Source organism: Eublepharis macularius, chromosome 4 (assembly GCF_028583425.1).
Source record: "Eublepharis macularius isolate TG4126 chromosome 4, MPM_Emac_v1.0, whole genome shotgun sequence".
Classification (NCBI taxonomy): domain Eukaryota; kingdom Metazoa; phylum Chordata; class Lepidosauria; order Squamata; family Eublepharidae; genus Eublepharis; species Eublepharis macularius.
Window position 1 is genome coordinate 81,853,853 of NC_072793.1, and position 17,788 is coordinate 81,871,640.

Here is a 17,788-nt window from a genome sequence, read left to right on the forward strand (position 1 = left end):
TAACCCAGGGGGAAGAAATACTAATGTACAGACTTAGGGAAAGGCTTCAGCCAGTGTGTAATGATTCCAAGTAAATGTGTGCATGTGTCTTTAAATGCTTGGTTTGAGCTGGGTGAAGAGTGGGGGGTGAGAGAGGGAAGAGTGAGTGATATGATTGGTTGATGACTGAGAGTGTGGGCGGAGTAAATGCAGTTTAGACTGACAGTGCAGAGAGAAAAGTTTCAGTCAGAAGAAAGCAGGCTAGCTGTGTGCTGCCTGAGTATACTGAAGTATTTATGACAGAAATATAACCTATGTTGAACCTGAACTGAGCATGTTTGTGAAAGGACACTCAGTCAGGGAAAGAGAGGCCAGCTGTGTGCTGCCTGAGCAGGTTTAATATTACTGTGAATAAGAGACAGAGAAAGAGAGGCTAGCTGTGTGCTGCCTGAGGAGTTTTAAGCATTTCTGTGAGACAAATATTGAGTTAGAGAAAGAGGCTAACTGTGTGTGAAGCCTTGGAAGAGATCTGTGTGAATGAGAGTAAATGAAGTAACTTTAAGAACCAAGAACCACTTTTCCATCTCAAACTGTTTTTGTTCTGCTTCAACTTTCAGCTTTTCCCATTCAAGCTGTTTTTGTTCTCTTAGAAACTCTAAATATTCTGGACTAGGGTTGTACATTCCCTCAGGGTTTCTCTCAGATGCAGTACTCCTAGGCTCCACACTGCTTTGTATAAGTATAACTTTCAGTTCTTCTACACTTTTCCCCTCATGAGGTAAATTTAACTCATTGCACTTCTGAATCAGAGCCTCCTTTCTCATCCCCATAAACTCTGCCATTTTCCTCTCTTTTACTTTTATTTCCTTCTACAATTGTACTAAACTTCACCAGATTATGTTCTCTCTTATAAATCCTACTAGTTCTTCTGTGTCTTTCCTTTATAACAGTTCTATATTCCTCATAGGATTTAACTGAACACTCTGTCTCCTTGGCTATCTGTCCCCTCAGAATGCCTTCTCTCAGAATGTTCCTTCCTCCCAGGCTACTATATCCCACTTAAAATATTTTTTTTTACTGTTTTTTCCCTTTTTTAAAAAAATAAAACTTTATTTTTTTAAAAAAGGAGAAGAAACTGTACAGAAGAGATGCCATGCATGTTTGCCGAATGTGGAAAGAGCTTCACTGACTGCTCAAGCCTGCTGGCCCACAAGGAGGCCCATATGAGAGACAAGCCACACATGTGTTTCAGGTGTGAGAGAAGCCTCAGTGGTAGCGCAGGTCTCATGAAACTCGTCAAAGCTTATGACACATAAAAGGACCCACACAGGAGAAGAGTCTTTTCTTCAGTAAATTCATGGCTTGGCCCCAGGGCAGGTCTAGATGAACTCTTTAGCTGGCCAGATGTTTGGAGCACAAAGGCAATAGAGGTTTGTTCCAGATGACTGATCAGGCCTTATTGGGATACAGGAATGCATTTAACAAGCCTTATGCAGTTAGCTTTCCTATCACAGATCATGGATCGTTTTGGTATAGTACACAAGGGAAAACGTTGCTAGAGAATCTTGTCTCCATTTTATCTTTTTATTAAAAAAGAGGTACATTTTTACATGAAAAAATATAGTGTAGGCCAGGACCAGAAAACAAAAGATCACCTTGTTCCCTTCTGTCTCAGACCCTACCAGTACGTTAGCCAAAGATATGTAATCAATCATTAGCTATGCTCTTTTCTCATATTTTACAAGTATTATACACAAAATAGCTGATTGCTTTTAATTGTTAGCTCTAAGTAAAGTTTAACTTTGATATTGCCAGACAGCTTCTAGAGGAAACTGTGGTTTAGCTAGCTGCAGTGGTTTCCATCATCTAAGAACAGGTGCGCTCAGATATATAGCTAAGGAAACGAAGTAGCAGAAGCTAGGTTTTTGTAGTAAAGCTAGCAGGGATGTGTGTGTGTGTGCTAATGTGTGACAAACTATATAAGGAATAAAACAAATAAGGGTAAAGGGGCTTTCTTATAAGAGTAATGGGAAATGTAAACTAAGGCAGAGTTTTAGGCGAAAACCGGAAAGGTGTAACTCCTAAGTACCTCAGCCAGTGGGGAAAGGGAGAGGGAAATTGCGGATGGGGATAAGATGCTTAGAATCTGTCGATTATCAGTAGTGATTTACATTCTATAAAAATGTCTGTTCAGGAAGCCTCGGGGTTCCTCTTTGGCACCCGCGGGCCCGTGTACTTCAATAAAGCAGCTTGTTCCTCTCAGAGTCTCGGTCTCTCTTCTTAAGCAGGTTTGAAGCAGGAAGGCTTGGGCCGACTGGCCCAGCCGCCTTCGGGCGACAATAGTAACCTCAACCTCTGATTTTTCATAGATTATTAAAGATGGTCATATCTTGTAATCTACCTTCTGTATTGCTTATAGTTTACCTTAATTGTTTATTGTTTATGTTGGTCTCTAGTTCTGTAATCCTTGTTCTATTGCTTTGTTCATAGATTGTTTTATGCTGTCTGATTACAGAGTTTTATATCCTGTTAGCTGCCTTGAGTCTCAGTGTGAAAAGGTGGCCTATAAAGCAAGCATGTATGTATTAAGCAGTGTCAAGTTACAGCTTATTTATGGCACCCTGCTTGGGTTTTCAAGGCAAAAGACTAACAGAGATGGCTTGTCATTGCCTGCCTCTCCATAGCAACCCTGGTCTTCATGGGTTGTCTCCCATTCAAGCGCTAACCAGGCAGACTCTGCATAGCTTCCAAGATCTGATGAGATCAGGGTATAGCAAATCAAGAAAATAGTATCAATTACTGAAGGGTTGTCAACAGAAAGGGGGTGGGTGGGTGTCTTCTCCTTTTCCTAGCATGGATGTAAATAACATCACCTTGTAGATAAAATCCCATCTGGCCTGTATTAATGAGACAGGATATTCTTTCTTCGGGTTATTGTCCCTTGTCACCCTTGTCAATGAAGGGTCAGATAGTGTTTAAGACTGCAACCCTAAGGAGGTCTACTCAGAACCCTTCTCAAGTCTACTAATTGGAGTTTACTCCCAGGAAAATGTCCTTAGAATTGCACTGTACGTTTAGCCAGATCACCACTCATTGTTGCCTGATTGTCTCCAAAACAGGATAAGGAGCCATCAAAGCGTAAAAAGGTCTGATCCACTTCAGAATCCAAGTGGGTGATACTATATTTGAATAGTTCTCCTTTGAGGGGGGGGGGGAACTCCATGCAAGTAGTAAAGAATCGTGTGTAAAAGATGGGCTGCAGCCTGTCTTACAGCCGCATTAATTGGGGGTAGGGGTGGTGTGTGGACTATACAAAAGATGCCAGCCCCACCTGCGACCTGAAATGTAGCAGCTCACTCCGCCACTTTATTTTGTAATGCATGAGTCAGGGAGACGCTGTTCTCTAAACCGCTTGCAAGAAGTTCGGAGATAAAGCGGCGAACGTTGCAAAAAAAAAATGCAGCCCCTTAACTTGTGCCTAATCCATGAACCGTGTCTTTAAACGTCCAATTTCTTCTTTAAACAAAACAAAAACAAATTCGTCCCAGAGTTTTAAGGTAGGCTGACCAACGGTGCACACCAAGCCCGAGAAAGGGCTTGCAATAAGACTACACTTCCCAGAAGCCCATTAAGCCGAAAAGAGGAAGTGAAGTGTCGGTGGTCAAAGGGCACCGGAGCAGGAGGCTCCGGGCATGTGGCTCCCAGGCTTCTCGTCGCTGACCCTCGGGTTGCCCTCAATGTAGCGCGCGCTGGCCAAAATAGTATGAAGAGCAGCATGGCAGCAGCGGGCAGCGAGCAGAAGGAGTTACTGGCGCTTATGCACCAGCACTTGGTCCAAATTGGCTACCAGAAGGCGGCCAAGGAGCTGCTGCGACAGAGCGGGCAGGTAACTGTTACCTCTCCCGCGTGGGGGGGAAAGGGGCCCGGGCTAAAGTGTGGCTGTCCCAGGTCAATAATCTTACACGTGGTTAAGGCCGACGAGCGTACGGTAGCGCTTGCTTGGGGATCAGGAGGCTTGCGTTCAGCTTTTTCTGTACTTCCGTCTGCGTTATTGGGCTAATCCTGCTGACTTGCCTTGCAAGGTTGTTGTAAGGATTAGTATGTGAAGTACTTTGCACGCGTGAAGGCTCGGTGCTAATATTGACATGTGTTAAGTAGTCCTGTAGAACTGAAGGGTTCTGAAACGTAGAGAACCTGTCATGAGCTGGAATAAAGGACTACTTTTTGAAATACGAGACACTGGACAAACTTCGGCTTGTTCTCTCTTGGGGGTCGGGCTGCTGTGTCTAACGAAAGTTCTGGATAGGCGGCTTTTTCCAAACGTACTTATAAGTGCCTGGCACCCACAAATCACATGGGAACTGTGGCAATTTCCATGCATTGCTGTTAGTCCAAAGAGAAGATTGGGTGTAGGTTATATGGGCCAAAAGAGTAACTGTAGAACAAAAGCCCTACCCTTGTTGCCTTTGGGAAGTCCCCTTTCCAGTTTAGCACTACAGTGAAAAATCGATTTGGCAAATAAGCTGTTGCCTAGATCCAGCATAAGCAACCCCTGTGAAACCACATTAAGGTACCTATCACTTCCAGGTAGGCTGGCTGTGAGTGATAATGTAGTTTCCCCTCCCCTATCTTCTTTAAATGTTTCTGTAGATGGATTTGGAATTATAAAGCACAGTTGTGACACAGAACCAGAATGTGCTGAGTATTGTAGATAGTCCAGAGTAAAGTCATCAGTTATATATTGATCTTTGCTTTTCCACTGATGAGTATACTTCACTAATATACATAATTTGGGATTTGGAGGAGCCTTGACTTGATATGCAGTCATCAGATACAAATTCCAGAGTAATAGCTGTGATACTTTTTTAAAGTGAAACAAAAAATTAGGCTTGCAGTTCCTTAAAGACTAATGAACATGTCATAAATGTTTGTAGACTAGTGCTGATTTCATCAAATGCAAGAGTAATTGAAGCCTGAGCTCTCCTGTAATGGTTGGAGCCAGGACTGAACAGCCACCAAAAATTTCATCACCCCCCCCCCCCCGACCATGATACAAAACAAATATAACAAAACAAATCACCTGGCTTTCTTTTACTGTGACTAGAATAATAATTGTTAATTCATAGGAAACATTACAGGGAGGGGGTCAGGATGATTAAAAATAGTTTTTACTAATTTATTATTTATACAGTGCACATTGCAAGCTGAATACAGTTCAAAACAAAACAGGAGTAAGCAGAATAAGAAAGACTACTCAGCCAAGGGACCTAACCAGAACACTAACATGCCCTATCAGTTCAGTGGTGAAAGCCAGAGAGGATTGTGAGGCACTCCAAAGGGATCTGTCGAGGCTAGAAGAGTGGGCATCCATGTGGCAAATGAGGTTCAATGTAGCCAAGTGCAAAGTAATGCACATTGGAACCAAAAATCCAAAATATAAATACAAGTTGATGGGGTCTGAACTGACGGAGACTGACCAAGAGAGAGATCTTGGAGTCATGATAGATAACTCACTAAAAACGTCAGCACAGTGTGCGACTGCCATAAAAAAAGCTAATGCTATGCTAGGGGTTATTAGGAAAGGGATTGAAAACAAATCAGCCGGTATCATAATGCCTCTGTATAAATCGATGGTGAGGCCTCATTTGGAGTACTGTGTACAGTTCTGGTCGCCACACCTTAAAAAAGATATCATAGCACTGGAAAAAGTACAGAGAAGGGCAACTAAAATGATTAAAGGGTTGGAACACTTTCCCTATGAGGAAAGATTGAGGCGCTTGGGGCTCTTTAGCCTGGAGAAAAGACGACTGAGGGGAGACATGATAGAGGTTTACAAGATAATGCACGGGTTAGAGAAGGTAGAGAAAGATGTGTTTTTCTCCCTTTCTCACAATACAAGAACTCGTGGGCACTCTATGAAATTATTGAGCAGTCGGGTTAGAACAGATAGAAGAAAATACTACTTTACACAAAGGGTGATAAACACATGGAATTCGTTGCCACAGGAGGTGGTGGCAGCTACAAGCATTGCCAGCTTCAAGAGGGGACTGGACAAATATATGGAGCAGAGGTCCATCAGTGGCTATTAGCCACAGGAGATAGATGGTATTCTCTTTGTGGGGAGGTGGTGCTCTGTTGTCTTGGTGCTGGAAGGAAGGCAGTGGGAGGGCTTCTGGTGTCCTGGCCTCACTGACAGTCCTTTAGATGGCACTGGATTTCTAGCCACTGTGTGTGACAGAATGTTGGACTGGATGGGCCACTGGCCTGATCCAACATGGCTTTGCTTATGTTCTTATGCTTAGTATAGGTGGGGATACAAGTTACCTGGGAATAAGCCCCATTGAATTAAGTGGGGCATCAGTTTCTCTCAAAAAGTACTAAACTGCAAAAATACTTCAAAATATTTCTAAAAACTTGGGGAAGAAAAGAGAACTCACCACATGATGATGCTTAACAGGAGAAGGAAAATTGAGGAGATGTGAAAAGTCAGTTTTATTGTCCAGGGCAGGAGGGAAGGCGGCATAGTATAGCCTGATTTTGTCAGATCTAGGAAGCTAAGCACGGTTGGTGCTTGGATGGGCAACCACTGCCAAAGAAGACTACAGAAGAAGGCTCTGGCAAACCACCTCTGCTTCACACTTGTTTTGAAAGCCCCTGCTAGCGTTGCCCTCTGCTGGGGTTACCGTAAATTGATTGAGACTTGAGAGCACACACTCTCTCTGTTCTGGATGGGGAGGTGGGTGAAGCAAATCTCTTGTTCCTGTTGTCTTCCTGTACCTGAACTAACTTTAGAGAGTAATTCTAGTCCTTGGATGCTGAAATCCAACTTGCACCAGCTCTCTCTTCTCTTCCCATTCCATCCCATCCCCTCCTCTCCTGCCACTGTCTCCTTAAACAAGGCAAAAGTGAGCAGGAGCAGCCACAGATTGAGCAATTGAAATTACCCTGGAAATAATTTCCAGAGTGGCCCAATCCATGCTCCTGATCAGGTTGAAGGTACCCTTAGTAGATCAAAGAGTACAAAACTGACTAGATCTTTTGGGAGCAAAAGTCCCATTTTTTTTCAATGTAATATATTTTATTTTGAAAAACAAAATAGTAATAAAATACAAAAAGAAAACAAAGAATCATATAACATAATTGTATAGATCAGAGATAACTATATATAACAGAATATATAAACTACAAGTGTTTCTCCCCTCCATCCTTTACTTACTTATATTAAAATACATTCTATTCAACATTTGAAATTACTGAATTGATAATCTATTTTACTTTTAATTGTTCTTAGTTTTTCTTAATTTTCAGCTACATAAAAAAACCTTCCTATTTTTACTAAAAATCTAGGATTGGCCTATTATGTTTTTAAGATATTAATTTTGCCATTGATGCATATTCATATAGTTTATTTCTCTATTCTGTCAAATCTGGACAGGATTCTGTCTTCCATTTTTCTGCATGTACTAGTCTCGCCACTGTCACCATATATTTAAATAGTTCGCTACATATTTTTACAATGCTACTTAGTAAGATATTTAATAACATAACACAAAGTGAAACTTTAGTATCTTTTGCATCTCTGTGTATTTTTATCCAATATTTTCTTGCTTTCTTTTATATCCACCACGTGATAGAAAGTTGCATATATGTATTTACATTTCCAGCACTTTCCACTGTAATCCTTATTAGTTTTTCCGAAGTCCTTAGAAGTAATATACCATCTAAAGAACATTTTATACCAATTCTCCCTTAATATTTGACAGTCTGTGAATATGATTTTTTTTAATCCGTACGTTTTCCCACTGACTCATACATATTTTTCTCCAAAGTTTTGCGTCCATTTTATCATATAGTTTTTTACTTGTTCCAATTCTGTGGCATATTGCAATAAAATTTTATATACTTTTCCTAATAGGGGTTTTGAATTTCCAGTGATTAGTTGTTCAAACACTATTTTCTCTCTTAACTGGCCACTTTCTTAGGATAGTTGTTCTTTAAATTTAGACACCATTTGATAATACATCAGCCATGAAATGTTTCTTCCTTGAACTTGAATTTCTTTCCATTTTTAAATTTTGTTTATCTGTCACTTATTCATAATTTGCATAATTCATTTTATTTCTTCTGATAGTATCATAGTAGGCATCTATTGGTGATATCAATGGCTAAGTTGACAAACTTAATATATTTTTACATTGAGACAATATTCTTAATAGTCCCGCAAAATATGAGTACCATCTTGTCTTTTGAATAGTGTTTAATGATTTCTTGATCCATAAATAATTATGAATCCTTTCTTTGGTGACAGTTATCTCCAGTTTTATATTTCTTCTCTTTGAATTTAAAATCCATTCTGATATCCAAACTAGTGCCGCCACTTGATGGTGCAGTTTAATATTTGGTACCGCTAATCCACCTCGGTTTTTTTCATCTTGTAATATTTTAAATCTTATTCTTGGTTTCTTTCCATTCCATACACAATCATTTATCCTTTTCTGCCATTTTTAAAAAAATCTTCTCATCTATATTGATTGGCAACATTTGAAACAAAAAGTTCAATTTTGGCAATATATTCATTTTGACAGCAGAGGTTCTTCCTTGCCATGACATATTCAGTTTTCCCCATCTTTGCAGATCGTCGGTAATGCTTGTACAAACTTTTTGATAGTTATCTTTATACAGGTTATCATTTTGTCCCATTACATTTATTCTCAAATATTTGACTGGTTTCCTGGTGACAGCAAAATCTGTTTTTTTTTTCTTTTGTCTCTTCTTACTCTGTTCTGGTTGTTGCCAATAACATTATCTTAGTCTTCTTTGTGTTCAATTTATATACCTAGTACAATCCAAGTCTAAATATTTGTTACATTACATATTGCAGAGAAATATTTGGTTTTGTCACTGATATAACAACATCATCTGCGTGACTTTTCATTTTGTGTTCTTCTTTGCTTTCTTTTATTCCATCAATTCTAGTGTCTTGCCTAATTTTCACAACTAATATTTCCAATGCCATAATAAACAATAGCACTGATATTGGACACCCCTATTTCAGTTGAAGCAAGTCCTATTTTATTCAAAGGAGCTTACCCCCAGTTTTCAGTTTCCCTTGCATATGAGCTTCATAAAATAAAGCGTATCATAGCTCCATAGCGTGCATTTTGATGGGAATTACAACTTTTCTTCCTTGCTAACAAATATTTTTTCTATGTATGTGGCATTATTTGCAGACTGAGAAGTCACTTCATGCATCTGATGAAATTGATTCTAGCCTTGAAAGCTGGAACTATAGTAATTTTTTTAATGGTGGCACAAGATTCTTTTTGGGTTTTTCCATAACAGTAATATGGCAGCTCTTCTATAATTTTTATTTTGTTCTAAAATCTCACTAGGACTTAGCCTAAGAATTGGTTTTCGGCATAGACTGAGTGCTGGAAGAAAAATACTTCTAGATATGAACAGAATGCCTTTCCCTCACCATTAAAAATCCTGCAGTCTCCTTTATTCCCACATACTTCAATAATTCAGTAGCATACCAAGGAAAAAGTGAATAATATTTTTAAACCCCTCTGTAAAACTAAAGATAAGATAACTGCATTCCCTGTACCTTCCATAAGAATAAAACAAGAGGCTTCCTGCATCACACAAGAGGTTTCTCTAGTCTAATGTGTTATTTCCCATGCTAGCTAGCCAGATACTTCCAGGAATCCCACCAGGAAATAAAGGCAACAGCCACCCCAAATAGTTGCCCCCCCATTGGCATTCTGGAATATACTGAGCATGGAAGTTCTGTTTGTTCAATGGCCACTCATGGACTTTTCTACCTCTATGCATTTGTATCATATCATTTGTTTTAATATAAACTGGAACTAAGGCAGTCATCATTCAATATTTATAACTGTTAAAACAGATTAATTCAGATCACAATGCATGTAAAGTGCGTTGGGGGTGGGGAATCATCCTTTTGCTACTATGATAGATTCTAGGGAAATACTAAGGTCACACACACACAAACATTTTCTGTTCATAATATGAACATTGGTTTTCTGTTGTACAGTTAAGTATGAACTCCTCAGCCAGCCAAGGTAGAGATAATGACACTGTAAAATAGGTGCAAGGAGGGAGACAACACAGAAAAATTAGAAGTGGATGGGGGAGAGGGTAGTAAAGGCATACCAGGTTAGTTGGTGGGCTTAGGAACACCCCATGTTTGCCTTAGCTGTGTTGATGGGTTGTTGCAGCCTTGGAGAACTTTCTTTAAAAAAACAAGAAAATATTCATTATAACTTTGGGTCTCAGCTTCAGGGGGAAATTTTGAACCATTATTGCTTATTTCTGAGTAGGACATTACCAGTTCAGATTCAAATCCATGCATTTTTCAGGGTTCTGGAATTCTGGGACCATTATTTTCAACAGGAGGTATATACTAGGGTCTAGGGCAGCTGTTTATAAAGATAATGGCACCAAATTTGCACAGAACATAGTACTTCCTCTGATTTAAAGCCTTCGTAAGTTTCAACAGATTGAACAAAGGGGATGGGTCAATTTTAAAGACTCTGCGCAGCTGCACTTTCTACTATTTCCTAAAATGGCTGTCAAGCAGCAGCCACCAGGAGAGCTCTAGCTGACCACCAGCATTAAAAAAAGTTCTCTCTGCATTAATTTAATTAATTAATTTAATTTCCCTATTAACAGTGATCAACCTTTTTTTTTTACCTGAAAGCTCTGCATTTGCCATTCTTCCTTATTGTAGTTTGTTGTCTCTTTTCAGAAAGTGAGGAAGGCATCTGCTGTAGACCCCCTCTTCTTGTTGGTCTGCCCTTATTCCCTATGAGGAACTTGGGGGTGGGGCTGGAGTCACTGTTTTTCAACCAAATGACACCAAAATTGTAGCAGAGCTTCTTTTGCCTGCCCAACAAAGAACCCCCAAGTTTCAAGTAAATTGGACAAAGGGGATCAATTTTACAGACCCCAAAATTAGGTCCCTCTCTGCACAGCTGCACTAAGTTCACTCTACTGGTTCCTAAAATTGCCATCAAACAGCAGCCAGCAGAAAAGCTCAAGATGGCCACTCAAATTTAAAAATAAAAACTTTTGTGTTCATTTATGTAAGGGGAAAGTTCCATTAAGCCTTAAAATCCTTAAGATCATAGGCCTTTGTTTCAGGCTTTAACTCTTTGCAGGCCCAGCTCCGACCTAGCTTGGGAAAAACAATGTTAGCTTGCTAATTACCACACCTGCAAGCCTCTGCCATTCTCAAGGGATTCAGTCTTGGGTGCCTGGCAATCTCAGTTCCTACTCAGCTTTCCCCAGTTTCTCACTTCAGCAACGCTAATTAACTCAGTAAGCCCTGATTGGCTCTTGAATGGTGGGCTTACTTAGGCAGGCCAAGAAAAGATATCTGCCTGGTACACTATAGAACTTCTCTGTCTATCACTGCCTTACTATTGTATGAGATAAGACTACTTCCATGTCCTTGGTCCATCAAGATGCCTAGAGCTGCATGGCATGGAAATGGACTCCTTTTCTAAGCCTATTGGTAAGAACTTTCCAGGCAAGAATCCATGTCAGAGAAGCAAGTTAGCCAGCTTTTAAGTATTTAGACAGGTGTTTAGCTAAATAATAGAAAGTGTTATTTGTTTTGCTTGCCTGTTGCCTGACTCTAATAATTTCTGCTCTGCAAACACTGTATTCAATAAACCTAAACATATTGTATTTAGCCTGTCAAGAGTTACTTGTTGTACATGAGCAGGATGAACTCAGAGGCTGAAAAGCCTCAAAAGAACTGGAACAGAGCCCTTTCTATCTCCTTGGGGCCTTGGTGTGTTTGTGGGTCAACACCCAAGGTTAGGAATTGAGGCCCTCTGTCTCCTACAATTTCATTTCCCTACTATTACGATGACTGACAATTTTTTTTTTAGTTTTCTGCTGAAAATTTTTGCTATCTTTTCTTGTTGTGGACTTCCATTTGTTTTCTTTCACACAGTGAGCTTCATTTGCAGACACCCCTCCCCATCAGTCTGCTGTTATTCCCTGTGGGGAACTATTTGCAGCAGGGGGCTGGAGTCATTTTTCAACCAAATATTCCCACACCTGCTAGCAAATAACCCCCAAATTTCAAGCTAATTGGGAAACAAGTTTATATTTTATCAACCCCTGAACAAGGTCCCCCTCCCAACCATTGTAATTGCGCTTCCCTTATTCCCTATGGGGGCCTTTATCCAAGGGTGGGCTGAAACCATTGTTTTTTCAACTAACAGTGCATTCCTATGCAGAGTTACTCCAATCTAAGTCCATTGAAGTCAGTAGGCTTAGATTGGAGTAACTCTGCATAGGATTGCATTGTCAATGTCACCAAAATTGTAGTCGAGCTTTTTCTGCCTGTCCAGCAAAGAACCCCCAAGTTTCAAGCAAATTGGACAAGAGTTTAAATACTATGAGCCCCTGAACAAGCCCAGGCTTTCTACTTTCAGAGGGGGGAAATCTCTCTCCGACCCACAAAGGACAGGGTAAGGAGAACGGCAGCTCTCTGCAGCTTGCAATTGGCTGGGAGTGCTTCGTACTCCTCCTTTTCAAGGGTCTGTTTGGAAGGAGAAAACGCCATTGTCCTGCAAATAATAGAATTTTTAGAAGTGCTCTTGCTATATGGCTGGTAATTGTCAAAACTTGGAAAAAACCAAACATTTTCAGAGAGGGTGTTTCATTATTCCCAAGCATCTTGGATTTATGTTACCGTTCCTGAGAATCAAGGTAGTGATTACAGACGGCGATTTCCATGTATATTTTTCGTTTAGGAATTCCGTTATGCACACCCCCAGAACATCCCTGCACCCCTAGTGGCTGCAGTGAGAATTACAGGAAAAGTAAAACATTCATTCTCTGAATGCAGGATGATTTTAGCTTCACTGGACCCTCAAGGTGATGTTGGGCCCCAGGAATTTTGTCCCTACACCCCCTTCTTTTAGAGGCCCTACCTGGAGCATTTTTATTCAGGAACTTTTTCTGCTGGTAGGCTCTAACATATGGAAAGCTTGTGTCTCAAGTCTTTGTTTTTCCTTTTACTCATAAGATGCTAGTGCTTGTTAGGTAGTTGTTGCCACTTCCCTTGAGCTTATTATCTGGGTGCCTTAGCAGTAGATGTGTGAGTGGGTTTACTGGCTTTGTCACTTTGGCTTTGTAAAAGCAGGACTGAATCGCATACGATTGCACTCATAACATGTATTCTTGGGAATCATCCGATGAAGTTGATGGACCCTGGATTCAGGGTAGCCTCAAGGAATTGCTTTTTCACGTGATCTATAATAAATGTACAGAACTCACTACCACAAGATGTAGCCCCTAGCTGTGGTGGCTTTCAATGTATTAGACAAATTTGTGGAACCATATTTGCTAAATGGAATCTCCATGGTAGGAAGTTGCATGCCTCTGGTTGCCAGTTGCTGGGTGGGAGTGCTAGGGGAAAGCTGCCATTAAAAATGCACACCTTCCTCTCCATATGGTGTGCTTTGAATGAAGTCTTTCCAAAAAGATCCTATCAAACCAGGTTTGGGAATGATTGCAGCAAAGCAGTGAAAAGTAGATGATTAGGGAACAACATATTTTATTTGTCATTTATAGTCCACCTTTATCACTGAGACTCAAGGCGGATTACACAATGTGAGATTAGTACAGTCAGTTTCAAGGACATTTCCAAAAACAATGCCATAGAGTAAATAAACACAATTTACAAAGACATAGCATTAATACAGGGTTGAAGAAATGTTGAAACAGAACATAAGCAATTCTAGGGCTAACATTAGACCACATGAAGCACAAGTAGCTCATAGGAGCACATATTTAATACAACGGGTAGTGCGTAAGGCAACATAGTGGTGAAGTCTATGGTCTCTAACTCATTAGCCAAGCATCTGAGAGCCCCTCCCTACAGTACAAAAGCTTTTTTGAATAATTTGGTTTTTCATCATTTGTGGAAAGCTAGGAGAGTGGGGGCTCTCCTGACCTCCTCAGGCAGGCCATTCCACAGGGTAGGGGCCACCACAGAGAAAGCCCTTGTACGGGCTGCTCTTGATTTCGCCCATGTGCAGGGTGGCACTTGTAGGAGATCCTGTCCAGATGAGCGAAGCTGCCGTGGAGGAACATAAGGAAGGAGGCGGTTCCATAGGTATGCTGCGCCAAGGCCATGAAGAGCTTTGTATGTGATAACCAATACTTTGAACTGAGCATGGTAACTGATAGGTAGCCAGTGGAGTGACTGCAGAATGGGTTGATGTTCATGCTCCTGCTCACTCTTGATAGCAGTCGTGCTGCAGTGTTTTGCGCCAATTGGAGTCTCCTAGTTCATTTGGTGGGAGACCTATGTATAGTGCATTACAGTAGTCAACTCTTGATGTTACCACAGAATAAATCCAGGTGGCCAGGTTGACCAGATCAAGGTACGAAGCCATCTTCCAGGCTACAGTGAGGTTGTAAAAGGCATTTTTTGCAACGGCCTTAACTTGTTGTTCTAGTAGTAGCACCAGATCCAATATAACCCCTAGGCTTTTAACCACGTCTGTAAGGGTCAGACGAACTCCATCGAAAGTGGGAAGTACAATGTCCTTCAAGATCTCTGCCTTCCCAACAAGCATCACTTCCGTCTTGTCTGGGTTCAATTTCAATGTGTTCATTTTTAGCCATTTTACTACAGCTGTCAGGCAGCGATCCAAGATTTCTACTGCATCCTGAGGGGACCTGGATGGCAAGATATAGAGTTGGGTGTCATCTGCATATTGGTGACATCCAACTCCATAGCTGCGAATGAGTTCTCCTAAAGGCTTTACGTAGAGGTTGAATAACATGGTAGATAAGATTGCACTCTGCGGAATCTTGCAAGATAGCTCCCATTCTGGAGACAGTTGATCTCCAACAGCAACCCTTTGGGTCTGTCCCATGAGAAACGATTTAAACCAGTCCAAGGCACATCCTTTGATGCCCACTTCTGTCAACATTGTGTGGATCCTCAATAAGCAAATGAATACTCGCCTTTGGATGAAAGACAGACGCAAAATATCTGTATGGAAACAACTTCTTTCAGTTGCATTGAGTCCAGGTTACAATAAATATGTTCCAAAACAGTTTGTATTCTAGTTTTGATTCCAATGGGTGGTAGATCTGGAGACTGGAGGCCAGATCTACTGTGACTGAGTCTAATGGGAGGTAGACCTAGTGTCCAACTCCATCCCTAAGTGAGTTTAGGACTACAGGCTACCAGTATCTAAGCAAGTTTACTACATCATAAGTTCTCTTGAATTCCATATGATATTTGGAAGGCATGGTATAGGGCTTGCAGCTATAGAAGCACTCTTCATGTCACAAAGAGCTCAGTCTAATAGCTTGTTAAATTTTTCCTGGGAAACCGCTCAAACCATTAACGCTGGAGTAATCCTAAAATGACAGTGGCTTGACTCCGGAGTTGTGAACTTGTGTTTTGTGTTCCTGATTTAAATAAAAGCAAAAACTAATTTTGCTTCTTCTTGTGCAGAAAAACTTCCCATCACCCTCCATCCCTCTTGAGGATATCTTCACTCAGTGGAAGAAGTAAGTATGGTTTTTTTAAAGGAAACTCATATTGAAAGCGTACATTTCTAGTGCTGCCCAAAAGCCACATTTTTATTATTACTCTTTGTGTACTTTAATCACTTGACTTTCCCTTACAGAAATATTACCACAGGGCTAACATAACAATCAAGTCTGGATAAAGTGTCCTCCACTAGATGCCAAGTTTCAGTGACTTATCATATTGTCTAGTACCTCTTTTTCCTTTATCTTTTTATGAAACCCCTTTAAGATCATAAGGGTAGGCACATGTATTGGTTTGAAAACTTCAGTGGTCCCTGAAAGCAATGTGAATCCTCAGATAACAATATTGAATCCAGAGTGTCTTGTTGCCTAAGTGATACAGTAGAATAGTATAATGGCATAATGGTATAATGACTTGCAAACAATTTCCTGCTGTCCACAGAAAAGGAATCTTCTGCATCTCCTGTTTCTAGATAGGAAAGCTCTGGTTTCAGAGCACTTTCCTGGAAATAAACCCCACTGAAAAACATGGGACTTACTCCTGAGTAGACCTATTTAGGAGTGCTCTCATGGTCTGCGGAATATTGATTTAAGGAGGACTGCAGAATCTATAATATTTGATAAGGGGAAAACCACAGATCAAGTGTGGTTTAAATGTTGCAGTTGGAGAAACTCAAAACTTTCCATGTGAGTTATTTTTATAGGAATAATACTTGTAAAAGAAATGAAAGGCAATATAACATGTACTTCCTTTTTATGTAACGCGCCCTGAGCCCGCTTGTGGGGAGGGCAGGCTAGAAATCAAATAAATTACGATCATCACCATCATCATTATCATTGATTATTAAGTATTGATTATTTAAATTTAAGAGACGAACGTGCTGACAGCTCTTGACACACTACTGTTAGCATGCCCAAAGAGCTATGTATGATATGCCACGGACATGGTTGTCCCCTTGTTTATATCAGCAGAATTTAACTTTCTTTCATGGAGGTCACTGGCGCACCTCATCACTTACATTACTTGTTCCTTACCAGATGAGTAATCGACAATACATCAATTGCAATATCCCTTCTATCTCAGGAGAGGGATATAAATAAAAATGTTAACTTTTGTTTTTTACCTGCCCAGCCATTCGGGTGAATTCATAATTTGAGTTTTTTATTTAATTATATGTATTTGTGGTTTTATTCTACCCCCTTCCCAGTTACAAATTAATAACACATATATATTCTTTTACACAATTCCATATATATTCTCAATTCCATATATATTCTCTTACACAATTCCTTCTGAAAACCATGAATTACAACTTTGAAACTGCTGTGCTTGTTTAATACTGTATTGGCAATGGCATTTATTCATTGTTGTTAATTTTATGAAGCAAAAAATATTAGGAATGGAAACTTTTTCACAGGAAAACTAATTTGCTCTTCATCTCTAATTTCAAGCATCATTAGCATGCTGGTCCCATGAGTGAAGTTATTTATATTTGCAATATTGAACTCTCTGTTTGGGCCATGTAATTAATTTAGTTTTTTCCTGCTTTTATAATCCTAAAGATTTGCATATCTGGACTGGGGGGAAATAATAAGAGTAATAAGTGAGATTTTACAATTTCAAATTAATAAGAACCCAGAACTCCTGCTACTGAACTTGAGAATGGAGGATATTCCAGCACAATATAGGACATTGCTATTTTACATGACAGCAGCGGCTAGACTTTTGTACGCGCAAAAGTGGAAAGTGCAAGAAGTGCCAACTATTGAGGACTGGATATATAAATTGCTGTACATGGCGGAAATGGACAAAATGACAAGGAAACTGAGAGACCTTGATCCAGGACAGTTCAACACGGATTGGGAGAAGCTGAAACAATATTTAGTGAAGAAATGGGAGGTGGGAGGAGAACTGTGGCAGTTTGAAAATTACTGAAATACAATAAAAGTAGAGGGAGGTGACTTTACCGGGGGGTGGAGAGGTAAATGAGAATTTCTAAGCAACTATTTTATTAGACTATTATATAAAGCATTAAGTATTATAGGTGTTATTACAAGAATTATAATGATAGAAATTAACCAATTATAAGGATAGAAACTAATTAATTTCATTTCTGGCAATAATTGTATAATGGAGATAATTTTATAATTGCAGTGAAGGAATTTAAGTAAGGTGGGAAAATATATATTAATGTATAGATTATGTATTAAATTGATTGAATTGGTTTGGAGGTATATATGGGTCAAATTG

At 40.0% G+C, this 17,788-nt stretch overlaps 1 protein-coding gene across 3 annotated transcripts in view; it reads left to right on the forward strand.

The window, feature by feature from the left end:
- Window positions 1–3,658: 3,658 nt before the first annotated feature.
- Window positions 3,659–17,788, forward strand: part of TCOF1 (treacle ribosome biogenesis factor 1) — a 51,530-nt gene continuing 37,400 nt past the window's right edge. For all 3 annotated transcript variants that reach the window (XM_054978474.1, XM_054978473.1, XM_054978475.1), the window contains exons 1-2: window positions 3,659–3,865; window positions 15,500–15,555. In XM_054978474.1, the coding sequence (XP_054834449.1) occupies window positions 3,743–3,865; window positions 15,500–15,555 (179 nt within the window). In that variant the 5' untranslated portion in view covers window positions 3,659–3,742. The remainder of the gene's footprint in view (window positions 3,866–15,499; window positions 15,556–17,788) is intronic.